The 13,097-nt window shown below is 34.4% G+C and overlaps 1 protein-coding gene across 13 annotated transcripts in view; it reads right to left on the reverse strand.

Annotated features, from left to right (window-relative positions):
* Window positions 1-13,097, reverse strand: part of HERC4 (HECT and RLD domain containing E3 ubiquitin protein ligase 4) — a 128,917-nt gene that overhangs the window by 95,430 nt on the left and 20,390 nt on the right. For 11 of the 13 annotated variants that reach the window (XR_011252983.1, XR_011252982.1, XR_011252984.1 and 8 more), the window contains one exon: window positions 2,869-3,028. The exons of the other annotated variants lie outside the window; for them this stretch is intronic. Coding sequence is in view for 7 of the 11 variants with exons in the window: in XM_069571810.1 (XP_069427911.1) it covers window positions 2,869-3,028 (160 nt within the window). In the remaining 4 variants the exon portion in view is untranslated. The remainder of the gene's footprint in view (window positions 1-2,868; window positions 3,029-13,097) is intronic. 13 annotated transcript variants of the gene reach the window in all.

The raw sequence follows: 13,097 nt of genomic DNA on the forward strand, positions 1-13,097 counted from the left end.
TTTGAATATAATCAAGAACTTAGTATGAAATCAAGAACTTAGTATGAAATCAAGAATTTGAAGAACTAAAGCATTAAATATTCTGCCAATTCGAAAATCATCAAGGTGTATACACTAAATAAAGCTTTCTGTATGCCAAATGTACCTCAAAAGAAAGTGGTTTTAAAAATAAATTTCCCAGTAAAACATAATCAACAATTTTTCATTTCCCAATTAAGCCACAACTTCCTTATTCATCTGAGAAAAGTCGCAGCTGATTTGGAAAAATTTAGGCTAACAACTGATCTAGTCTCTACCATTAAATATTCTTTAATTTTCTTTTTAATCTGAAATACTCTGTACTTTCATATGCTGATACTAATATTAGGCAGAAACTGTAACATACTTTTTGGCCATGCCATGCAGCTTGCAGGATCTTAGTTCCCGTACCAGAGATCCAACATGGCCGACAGGTGAAAGCAGAGTCCTAACCCCTGGACCGCCTGGGAACACTCTACAATATGCTTTCAAAACTGAGTTAAATCAAGAAAATCTATTCATATGTCTAAGTTGCCTCCTATCATATGTTTTATTCAAAACGTATGTGAAAGTTACAGAGCTGGCTGACATTTCTAAGCACCTAGAAAAAGGTTTGGATCTAAAAAATGATTTGGTGTTGAGACTTAAAAAGGAAAAAAAAATCACTAGTGGTCTTTCATAAAAACATACTCCTACTGTACTGAAATACTAAATTGCCCTTTAAAATATGAAGTACCAGTAAAAATTTATATATATGTATACATATGTGTGTGTCAGAACAGATCCAAATCAGATTAGCCCAATGAAAAACTGAGAAAGTTCAACAGGAAGGACGCCCTTATACACAGATTAAAACTAGTAAGATGTTCAGTAAATACATAAACAGAGAAGTTTAAGCCAAAGGACTCAATTAAGATCTCTTACAGGTCCCCATTCAGGTTCATTAAAAGAGCAAAGTTACAGGATTATTGGGCAACCTTCAAATAAACTGTCACATAATAAAATTTTCTCATCTTTCTCTCTTTACTAAGCATCTATGGATTACTCTTAGACCAGAACTGAACAAAAAAAAAAAAGGAAAATTCAGTGGAGTGAAAAATATGGGAAACTAGACAGCCTTGCTGTGAATCATGGTTTTGAAAATAAGGACTTGGAAAATCTAACATCTAACTCTCTTTTCAATACTAAAAACAAAGTTCTTAAAAATCTTAAATAAAAAAAATCCCATTCTACAATTATTACTTATGGAAGGAAATAAAGGCAGAGAGAACGTGACAAATGTGAGATCACTCTGTTCCTATGAATGCTTTGCATTTTGTAGCCAACAGCCATTTGGCTGCAAATTAACATTTTCTAAAAGAAATCAAAATTGAAATGACTAAAAAAATTCAATTTACTTAGCTTAAGGAAAAAATTCTCTCTCCCAACAGCACCATCATTAAAGAGGCACTAAAAGCATAACGGGAAATGTGTTTGCTATTTAATTGTTATTACAGAAGAAACAAAAGGGAAGAAATTTGGGGAGTTTTGCAGAATTTGATTACAGGTTAAAGAAAACACATTAATGAGACATATGCCAAAACAGACAGCTCATTATTAGAACAAATATAAAGCATCAAACTAAAGATGAAAAAATATTTGAATATGCTAAAACAAAACAAATACTTTAAATGTATACTTTAAGTTTTTCAACAGACACACACACACACACACATTTAATAAAAAGATATGGGCTTGCTGAAGGAACTAGCTACCATCCCTACTTATAAAAAAAAAAGTCATTTCTAATGATAAGAGCTCTGTTCTGTTTTTTTTGTTTTGTGGTTGTTTTTGTTTTTTTGCACCATGCAACTTATGGGATCTTAGTTCCCTGACCAGGGATTGAACCTGTGACCTTAGCAATGAAAGCATGGAGTCCTCACTGGAATTCCCTCCTGTTCTGAAATGTATTATTTCTTGTGCTCCAATTTCTTATCCTAGTAGTTATCTATTTCTTAAGCCAGGGCAAACATTAATATTGGTAAATTAAAAACAAAATATCTAAATGTGTATACTATAAAAATGCTACCTGGAATAAATGTAAAATTAGTGTAATACCCTGGTTCCCTAGAGAGTTCTCCTTTATCCCTATTAACTATTACCAAGGGAAAAAACATAAATAAAGAGAGTTTAAGGAGACAGGAATTTGTATAATTTTAAACAGTAAGGACAAGTTAGTGTATTAATTATGTACCCAAAAGAACTGGATATTCTTCTTTAAACCTTTATGTTCAGGATTACAGTTTTTAATATTAAAGCAATGGTTATGCCCTATGAAACTCTGTAAAACTACAATACTGACTACAATATTGATGAAGCATTGCGTATTTTTAAACTGAAATAATTCTATGATCAATCAGTGGTTAGCATAAATTAAATTGTGGTCAATGCTATGTAAAAATGTAGAAAGTGAATTATTCTTTTTACTCTAAGCATGTGGGACTTTGAAATTCAATAAAAACAATAGACTAAAAAACAAAGAGAAAGAAACATACAATCAACCAATATTTAATGGTTTAGTCTTAATCCACTTAAAGATTTCAGTGAGAGAAAATTTATAATAAAAGTGTGCATTCTCTACCCCTTATCTTTACAAACATACATAATCTGGGAGAAAATATGAAATATACAAGAAACAGCATTCAATCCAAACTGAAGGCAAGCACCTACCCAATAACTTGCCTTTAGGGCTTAAAGGGGAGGAGTAATTGTATATCAACTCTTAAATGCCCAGTAGTAAGCAGAATGATTTAGATAACAAATTTAGTATAAAAGATTGTTAAAGACCCCTTTGTCGGTCACCTTTGTTACCTGGGTACTCTGATACATTCCTCTGATCCTAGCAGGCCAAGTTGTCCATCAGAATCGAGACCCCAAGCATACACCTGGCCCTTGTCATTTAGTGCTAATGTATGAGCTTCTCCACATGAAACAGCTACAATATTTTGGGCATCCAGGGCAACAACCTGCTCTACAGAAATCAGAAACAGAGACATTATGTTCTAGTTTTAAACTCCTAGTAAGAATAGAGTCTTCATCTTGTACAAAAAAGCTAAGGAAATGCTGAAATACAGACTGTAATTTAGTTATTCTACAAAACCTAACAAATACATTCCACACAAAATTCTCACTGTAGTAAATACAGATATATGTCACAGGGCATAATCAACTCAGATTATTAAGTAACTTGAATATTTGGGGGAAGAAATTAAAGGTATATAAAAATTTTCTTGGGAACTGCTCTTCATTCAAAACCATTACCAATAAAAGGAGTCCAGCTGAAAAGGAATCATTTGAACAAATAGGCTGTTTTTTAACAATAACATCATAACCAACATATGTATTACCATATGGGATACTACTATGGAGTGATTCTGAAACAAATGAAATAATCTGAATTAGCAATTTCTGATAGGAAACAAATTCTTTACAGATCTCATAAAGTATGTACTAGTTATGCTGAGGAGAGAACTGAAAGGCAATGTGACTATAACAAACGGATTCAGTTTATGGGCTGCTATTTTAATGTGAAAGATATAAAAACTCCACATGTGGTTAAAATACGTTCAAGTTTTAAATCAGAAATTAATTTAAAATATTGGCCCTCATAAGACTGTCAATACCCACTGACAAATCAGTAAAGAAAATGAAATTGCTTCCTTAGTCTCTTTAAGATGTGCACTATCAGTTTTTTACTAGCACACACATTTTTTTAAAAGACATCATTTAAAATTAACCTCTAAAAAAAATTAACCTTCTTTAGCCTCATAATAAAGCTATGTCTTCTATAAACTGAAAGTGTCTTATTGCAGAGCTGCTAAAACTGAACCAATAAGAGTTTCCTCGGAAGCATATTCTAGCTCAGTGTACAAATACAGCTGTTCAGTAATAAGACAGATTACGTCACAGAGGTCTGAATCCCTAAGTAACAGAGAAAATACAGATTGCATCTGAATTACTTATTCTGCATCTTGGGGTGGGAAGTTAGCCCTCAGATAGCCTTAAGAATTTGTATAACTCTAATGATATGTCTTTTAAAGTACTTACCTTAAAATACTATGAGTTCATTATTCATGACGTTGATAAATAGTACATGGAAATTCACTATGTGAATCTCTCATTTTTTTGTGTATATTTTATATATGTACATGTTTTTATAAAATTATATTGTAGAAACATATGAAAACAAAACATAACATATATAACATACTATCCCTCCTCCCCAAAAAATAAAAGGACTTAAAAGTATGGTATCATTTATTTACATCAAAACACTCCCATAAATCTTAATTATGAAGAAAGAAGCAAAATGCAAAAGATCTGTTAATCTTTCACAGAGGACCCCTAAATGAATCAATGTCTCTCCAGAACAATCTTCAAAGGAGATGGAATAAAGAGCAAAAAATGAGAGGATGAGAAGGATGAGTAAGACTGGTTGGTTCAACAATGATATAGGAAGAACACTTAAATTTGATATCAATTGCTATAAAATCAAAGACACCAAAAATCCAAGAAAGAAAGAAGACACAATCATTCATGCCAAATATTAATATTTACTGTATACTTCTTGTGCTCTAAGTACTAGAGAAAGATAAATAAAACAGAGTTCTAGTCCTCAAGGAGTTTCCAGTCTATAGAAAAACAAGCGAGATAAGGAGTCTTATTAAAGGCAAAGGTAAAGCTATACAAAAGGCACCACGGGAACATGAAATACTTTTAAAAGATACTAGGAAGAATTTTGGAAGACACTAACACTAAGTTAAGTATGTGAGGAAAGAGAAAGAGATGCCATGTATCTGTCAGAGAAAATTCAAATTACTTCTTCAAATATAGTAAAACAAACTAAAAGCAAACTGAAGCAACTGATTTAAAAAAAAAAAGAGGGAAAAAGTAGTTGATATGTCAATAAAAACATAACCTCCCTAATATTTAAAGACTAAACAGGAGGAGGGGGGAGCAGAAGCTCAGTGAAAAAAATACGCAGAAGATGTGAACTGACTGTCCATTCAGAAAAGGAACAGAAATGGCTCTTAATCCTATGAAAAAATATCAAATCCATTGATGAGAGAAATGAAAATTCAAACTACGCTGAGAAGTCAACAATACACTCAACTTGGAAAATTCATAAAGCCATAAACTTTTAATTTGTATACTTCTCTATTTGATTACAAAAGTTTACATTTATCAAAAGAATGAGAAGGCAAGCCACTGACTGGAGAAATTATCTGCAAAACACACACCTAATAAAAGACCTATCACCCCTTCCCCCAAAACAGATCTATACAGTAAACGTTCTTAGAACTCAACAATAAGAAAATAAACAACCCAGTTAAAAATAATGCAAATGACCTGAAATAACACCACACCAAGAAGACATAAAGATGGCAAGTCATATAGCAACAGAGAATTGCAAATTTAAATGAACTACCATTATAAGCCTATTAAAATGGTCAAAACCCAAAACACTGACAATACCAAATGCTGGTGAGGATATAGAGCAACAATAGCTCTCCGTCACTGATGATGGACGTATAAAATGGTACAGATACTCTGGAAAACAGTTTGGCAGTTTCTTATAAAACAAACCATACCGTTATATGATCCAGCAATTGTGTTCTTTCACATTTACCCAAAGGAGCTTAAAACTTATGTCCACACAAAACTCTGCACATGGATGTTTATAGCATCTTTATTCTTTCCAAAACTTGGAAGTAACCAAAATGTCCTTCAGTAAGTGAATGAATAAACTGTGGTATATCCAGAGAGTGGAATATTTTTCAGTGCTAAAGAAATGAGTTATCAAGCCATAAAAACACATGGAGGAGACTTAAACGCATATTACTAAGTGAAAGAAGCCAATCTGAAAAGGCTACAAAATGTATGCTCCAACCATATGACATTCTGGAAAGTGCTTTTACTGGAGACAGTAAAAACATTACTGGTTGCTTGGGTTTAAAGGGAGGGAGGGATGAACAGGTAAAGCAGAGGGAATTTTTAGGGTACTGAAACTATTCTGTATGGTACAGAATAGTACCATATGGTACTATTACTATTCTGTATAATACTAAGTGAGCTTCCCTGATGGTTTAGACAGTAAAGAATCCGGCTGCAATGCAGGAGACCCAGGTTCAATCCCTGGGTCGGGAAGATCCCCTGGAAGAGGGCATGGCAACCCACCCCAGTGTTCTTGCTTGGAGAATTCCATGGTCAGAGGAGCCTGGCGGGCTCATTTCATTATATAGTCATCAAACCCATCAAATGTACAACACAGACAATGTTACAGTGAACTATGAGTGTGGATGATATGATGTGTCAATGTAGGTACATTAATGGTAAGAAATATACCCCTGTGGTACAGACTGGATAGTGGGGGGGGGGGGGGGGTTGTATATGTGTAGTATAGAGTACATGGGAACTCTCTGTACTTACTACTCAGTTTTGCTGTGAACTTAAAACTGCTCTTATAAAGTATAAAAACACATACACCAAGATAACATTTTTCATCTCATAAAATTCAAAAGTCAGATTAACAATCTGTTGGGAAGAAAGGCACTCTTGTATATTTATAGTGGAAGCACAAAATAGACACCTTTATGAAAAAAAAATGTGTCAAGACCTAACAAAACATACACAATTACCTTTTGGTTCCAGATCTAGCCTACAGATACATCTGTGTACTAAAGGGCAGCAGAATTGCCAACTCAAAATATGCCATTTTGGCATAAGGATTATTTTGAACTAAAGGCCACTAAGAAGAAAAGCTCTCTGCTCTCCTTCAATGTGCCTAAAAGCAGGACATAAATCTGTAGAGGTGTCCTCTTTCCTCTCTACCAGGAAGGATAGGAGTTAATCACTGGAGACAACTCTAGACCCTTATCAGCTGAGAGACAGCACCAGTACAAACTATGTAACAAACTTTACTCAATAGCCCTTATCTTTCTTAAGTTTCCCCACACATTTACCTCCCCCCAAACTGCCAAGCCAGAAACTCAAAAAGCCGTTTTCATCTTGTTACTTCTCTATTTATTGTCCTTTTAAGATGCTATATAAGCCCATGTTCCACCATCCCCTTGAGTTACTCATTACTGAGTGCTAACGCCTGTGAACACAAGGCAATACACTTATTCTGCTTTTCTCCTTGTTGATTTGTCCTTTGTCTACATAGGCAAAGTTGGAGAATCTAGGTGTACATATGTGCTACGTCGCTTCAGTTGTGTCCAATTCTTTGCGACCCTATGGACTATAGCCTGCCAGGCTCCTCTGTCCATGGAATTCTCCAGGCAAGGTACAGATTCTTCAACTGGAATGGATCACCATGTCCTCCTCCAGGGGATCTTCCTGACCCAGGGATCGAAAATGAGTCTCTCATGTCTCCCACATTGGCAGGCGGGTTTTTGGTTTTTGTTTTTTTTACCACTAGTGCCACCTGGGAAGCATACAAATATACAAATATGCATGTGTGTGAATGTGTGTTTTTACATATATCTGCAGTACTGTATAAAATAACAAAAGACTGGGAATAGTCTAGAGATCCATCAATAAAGGATTTTGTTCACACATTGGGATTCTACGCTCTGAAAAATAAAGAGGAAATGCTGCAAGCTGGTGTGGAAAGATCTCAAGGGTATATTATCAAAGGAGGGAAAAAATCAAGATGTGAAATAACATACATGATTTGTTATTTTCTGCCACAGTTACCTATGTTTATTATAGCTACAAGGGATGTGGATGCAGAGGGAAATAGGGTGGTCAAATATAAGAGCAAAGCTTCTCAATGTGTATTTATTTTGATTTCTGAACCACATGAATATACTCTCTATTCAAATTTGAATAATTTTAAAAATTAAACATTAAAGAAAATAATTAAAGCAATGTATCAAGACCAATGTTTTCACTAAAACTTAACTGAGCTCTTTAAGATTCCTCTACATACTAAAAACTCAAGATAAATAACTTTGGTTCTCTTAGAATTTGAGCCCCATCAAATTACTAAGATACCTATTTGGAGTATAAATAACTATTATATACCTTGGAAGAAGTACTTAACACAGGCTTTTCAGACAACAAATATACAAACTAATAAGTTCTCTGTACAATTTTTTTAAATTATTTTTTTTCCCCAAATGGCCAATCAAAATTAAAAGGCTCAACCATTTTTCCCCTGTATGCTAGAAAAGTCAGATCAATGTTAAATTGAGACATTCACATTCAGGACAAATTCTGGTTGAACGCTTGAAACAAGATGGCCTGCAAAGAGAATCAGTGATAAGCAAAAATAAAGGGAGAATAAATAAATCCAGCAAAACAAACCAAAAAGTTCACTAGAAAATCTGGCTTGATGTCTTGTATGAGAAAAACAACTCAGACGAACCCTAAACAGTTACCCTTTGTTGTGTTTATTATATACTAGGTACTATGCTAACTCTATTCAAGTTTTAATCACCAAGCTATTGAATACATTTGCCTTTCAAGGCCAAAGAAACAGAAAAGGGAGGAAGAAGTGAGAATTAAATTCACTTTAATTTAGGCTGAGTATGGAAATATAAGGAGGAAATATAAGAGGGCAGAAAACAAAAGAAAAACCTGTCAAGCAAGCCCATTAAAAAAAAAACTATTATTCCTTTGATAAATGGGAGCTACAGGAAGATGTTAGAATTATGAACATATGATGCTAAACTTGCTGGGAAAGGTTTAAAGTAGCACAGGATTATTACAATTGACTATAATTCAGAAATAAGGCATTTTTTTAAAAAATACAAATACATACAGATAAAAATACATGGCAAAATGCTAACTGTTGGCCACTGTGCTATTCCTTCAACTTTTATGTTTCAAAATGTTCACAGAAAAATTTGAGAAATGTAACACTGCTCATATCAGTATTTAGAGTTCACAATATTTCTCTTTAAGAAAAGAAAAAAATGACCATTTAGTTTGAGGAGGCAGAAAAAGGCAAAGAAAACTTAAAACAATAGGAGACTGTCTCGAGAAAAGCAGAAAAAAAACATTTTCAGAGACAGGAGCAAAAACAAAAAAGATAAAGCACTAGAGAGAAGTAACATTTCCATCCTGTAAATACTGTCAGGCAGATATACTCCAAATACAAATCTAACAAGTCCTAGCTCATTGCTACTTCTGGTTCTTCTTACACTTGCACTGTTAAAATGCAGTATTTCTGAAAACTGATGGTGCATCATTCCACTAAGGAGAAAAAGGCCATCTTTGCCCCATAAATCCAAAACACTGTCATTCTTAGATTTATAAAAACTAATTAAAATGTTTAACCTAATGCCAGTTTTCATTTGTACATCATTTTGCTGCACAAACGTCATAAAAGAAGAAAGAATATGGTTGCACATCCTTTTAGCAAAAGGTTCAGGTTCTTACTGTAAAACGTTACGTGACAAAATCCTTCCATTTGAGCAAGTAACTAAGAACAACCTATTTCCTTTGGGATCTAACAAACATGTTCCTCAATCCCTGAGTTTGTGAAAATCCATGTAGAATCTCATCTCCAGGATTCACTCTTTTAAGAGTTCATTTAAAGGATCGACTTCACCATATTCATACAGTGGCATATCTACATTTACCTTCTGATCTGTCCTATAATTATGTACATGTTCCTCTGTCAGTTTTCTTCTCTTTGCCATTATGGACAGAAAAAAAAAAAAATTTTTTTTTTCATTCTCAACTGTGGCTAACGAAAGGTACAAAAAGAGAAAAATAAAAATGACAAAAACCGACTCTAAACTTCTTTCACATTTTCTTCAAAGATATTTTAAAACTCTGCACAATATCCAAAAAAAAATGCTAAATATGATGGTTTATTTCACCACTGCACCACCCTTTTAAGAAACCCCACCACTATTCCGCTTGTAATTTTCTTTAGTCTAGTTGGGAATAGAGATTCTCATTATTCACAGTAGTTATGTTTCATAAAGTTACCACAAATCCTTATTTAGTCAATACTGAATCACTGCCCCTAGGGAAAATATAAGATTACTGTGTTACAAGTCTCCAAGTCTCTTATCACAACACTTTATCAATCATTCATAACCTTTTGTGTTTCCATTTAAAGACATCTTAATTAATATACATTGTAATTCATTAACACTGAATTCACTGCCAAAACACCGTACACTCATGCCTCAATGAATTTTTTCCAGGCTTCTTGTGCCCAGGAACACTAGACAAAACCTCAGCAGTATGCACAGGGGCCATTTTAAACAGTAAAATTGCCCAAGAAAAGGTACAAAAATGCAAAAAATGTGGCACTAAATATACTGCAAAAAGGACATATTGTAACAGGAAGGCAAAGCACTGCTTCGTTGAACCTCGGCTGGGAAGCTACTTTTATTTTGCAGCTCTGCATGTGCATGTCCAGGAATCACCATGAAAAGCTCCGTGAGTATTGACTGACCGTGATCCATTCTGATTTAAACACAATATACATAAACACTTCTTCCTAGACAACCAATCACAAGATATACAAGATGGTCTATTAAGAGTCTTTTGCTAAATGGGTTTTAACCTGATAATAGCAGCTCGCCCGATAGCTCAGCTGGTAAAGAATCCTGGGTCAGGAAGATCAGCTGGAGAAGGGATAGGCTACCTACTCCAGTATTCTTGGGCTTCTCTTGTGGCTCAGGTGGTAAAGAATCTGCCTGCAACAAGGGAGACCTGGGTTCCATCCCTGGGTTGGTAAAATCCCGTGGAGAAGGAAAACCCTACCCACTCCAGGATTCTGGCCTGGAGAATCCTGGACAGAGTCAGACACCACTGAGGGACTTTCACTTTCAAGATATAATCACCAATACCATGCTCTGAGAACCTTGAAACCGTGCAAACAGCAAGCAAAAAATGAGTTGTGTTTTGGTTATAAAGGTAATACTATGGAAAACCCATTAGTAACATATTCACAACAAACTTCTCTTAAAAGCTGCATCTTACTCAAAATTCTAAAACAGCTATTTGAAGGAAAATACATTATCATGTTACTCTGTATCCTCTTTCATCTACAGATTTCAAAATCTTGCCATGGGATAAACTGGGTTACCCCAAAATTCATATGCTGAAAGTCATAATCCACAGTACCCAAGAACGTGACCTTACTTGGGAAAGTGGTCATCAAGGCTGTAATCAGTTAAGATGAGGTCTGATGGCAGCAGGGTAGGCCCCTAATCTGACTTGTGTCCTAACAAAAGAGGAACCAACCCTACTTGACACCTTGATATTCGATTTCCAGCCTCCAGAACTGTGCTAATATATTTGTTACTTAAGCCACCCAGGTTGTGATATTTTGTTTCGCAGCCCAAACAAACAAATATACTTACCTAAATATTTTTGGGTTCAAAACATTCCTGTCAAGTTAGCCAAGTAGGACCATCTGTATTTTAAAAGTGGTCCACAGAAATAAACAACTTATTCTGAATAATTCAATCACAGAAAAATTTGATTTTGAAATTTAAAGTCTCTATTAATAGTTCAAATTACATTATTTTCATGCCAAACAATTTCTCAAAGTTGGCAAAAGACATACTTCTGTAAGCAATCTTTAAATACAAGTGCAAGGTGGGGGGAAAAAAGCTTTTGAGAGAGCAAGTTGGCAATATGTATTACAATTCTAAACACGCATGCCCTCTGACCCCCAAACTTTCCTTTTGGGAAACAACAGGAAATAATGTGATTTCCAGTAACAGGTACATAAATATGGAATACCCATGTAACAGAAACTGGTGCTTCTATTAAAATAAATGTCTATATAATACAACATGAAAAGATAAAAACATAGTAAATGAAAACGCAAACCACAGCATTTTATGTAATGTGTACAGGACTATGTATTTTAATACAGGTATAAAGTTATGAAAATATAAAAAACAGCAGTAGTCAGTTTTAGGATGTAGGGGGAAAAGTGGCTTCTACTTTTTACAACATTCCTGTAACTTCTAAAAACTTATAGAAATATATTAGAAAAAAAGTAGTTAGTAATTAGAAAAAAAGAATTTTTTAAGATATTTGCCGCTGCTGCTGCTAAGTCGCTTCAGTCGTGTCTGACTCTGTGCGACCCCATAGACAGCAGCCTGCCAGGCTCCCCTGTCCCTGGGATTCTCCAGGCAAGAATACTGGAGTGGGTTGCCATTTCCTTCTCCAATGCATGAAAGTGAAAAGTGAAACTGAAGTCGCTCAGTCCTGTCCAACTCTTAGCGACCCCATGGACTGCAGCCTACCAGGCTCCTCCATCCATGGGATTTTCCAGGCAAGAGTACTGGAGTGGGGTGCCATTGCCTTCTCCATAAGTTATCTGAAGTCCCCAAATTATAAATGACCCAAATCCCATAGGAACAAATGTCCTCTGTTTCCCAAAATCAAAATACTAGGGTAATAACTAACACAGACTGATAAATTTTCTTCCCTAAGAGACAGTAGTAGTCAAGTATTATTTATATTTAAAATGTGATATACAGTTAAGTTAAATGTTACTCACAAAAATTTATCCTAAGCTTTGTGGAACCAATAAAGCAAGAGAGCCAAACAAGCCAGGATAGATGATGGGTGGAAATAAATTCTAATACACAAATGTATGAATTTTTCTATAGAAAATGTTACAAAGGTTAAATATAATTATTGACAGAATATTATACTTAGGTATAATGTGTTTTAAAGACTGGTTTGAAAACCTATTTATGACATGCAGCAGTACTTCAATGAGTAAAGAAAAATTTAGCTTTTAAAAACAATTCATTCATAAATCAGAAACTATCTGGTATAAAAAGTACAATTACCAAGCATGACCAAAGGCCACAATTAATCTCAACTCTTAATATGGTATATAAATTGAATGAAGTCCTATGTATATTTTTAATTTAAAAAAAAAAAAACGAATTCAACTGAATTTGCAAAGCTGTCAATGTTTTATACACAGAACAAAAATCTTGGTTGATGTTTAATGCTCAAGTTATCAGGGTCTAAAAAACAATAGTTATGAATAGCAACAAGCACAGTCACATTAATTGCAATTACGAAACTGGAGGTCAGAA

The sequence above is a fragment of the Ovis canadensis genome, chromosome 25, assembly GCF_042477335.2.
Source record: "Ovis canadensis isolate MfBH-ARS-UI-01 breed Bighorn chromosome 25, ARS-UI_OviCan_v2, whole genome shotgun sequence".
NCBI classification, from domain to species: domain Eukaryota; kingdom Metazoa; phylum Chordata; class Mammalia; order Artiodactyla; family Bovidae; genus Ovis; species Ovis canadensis.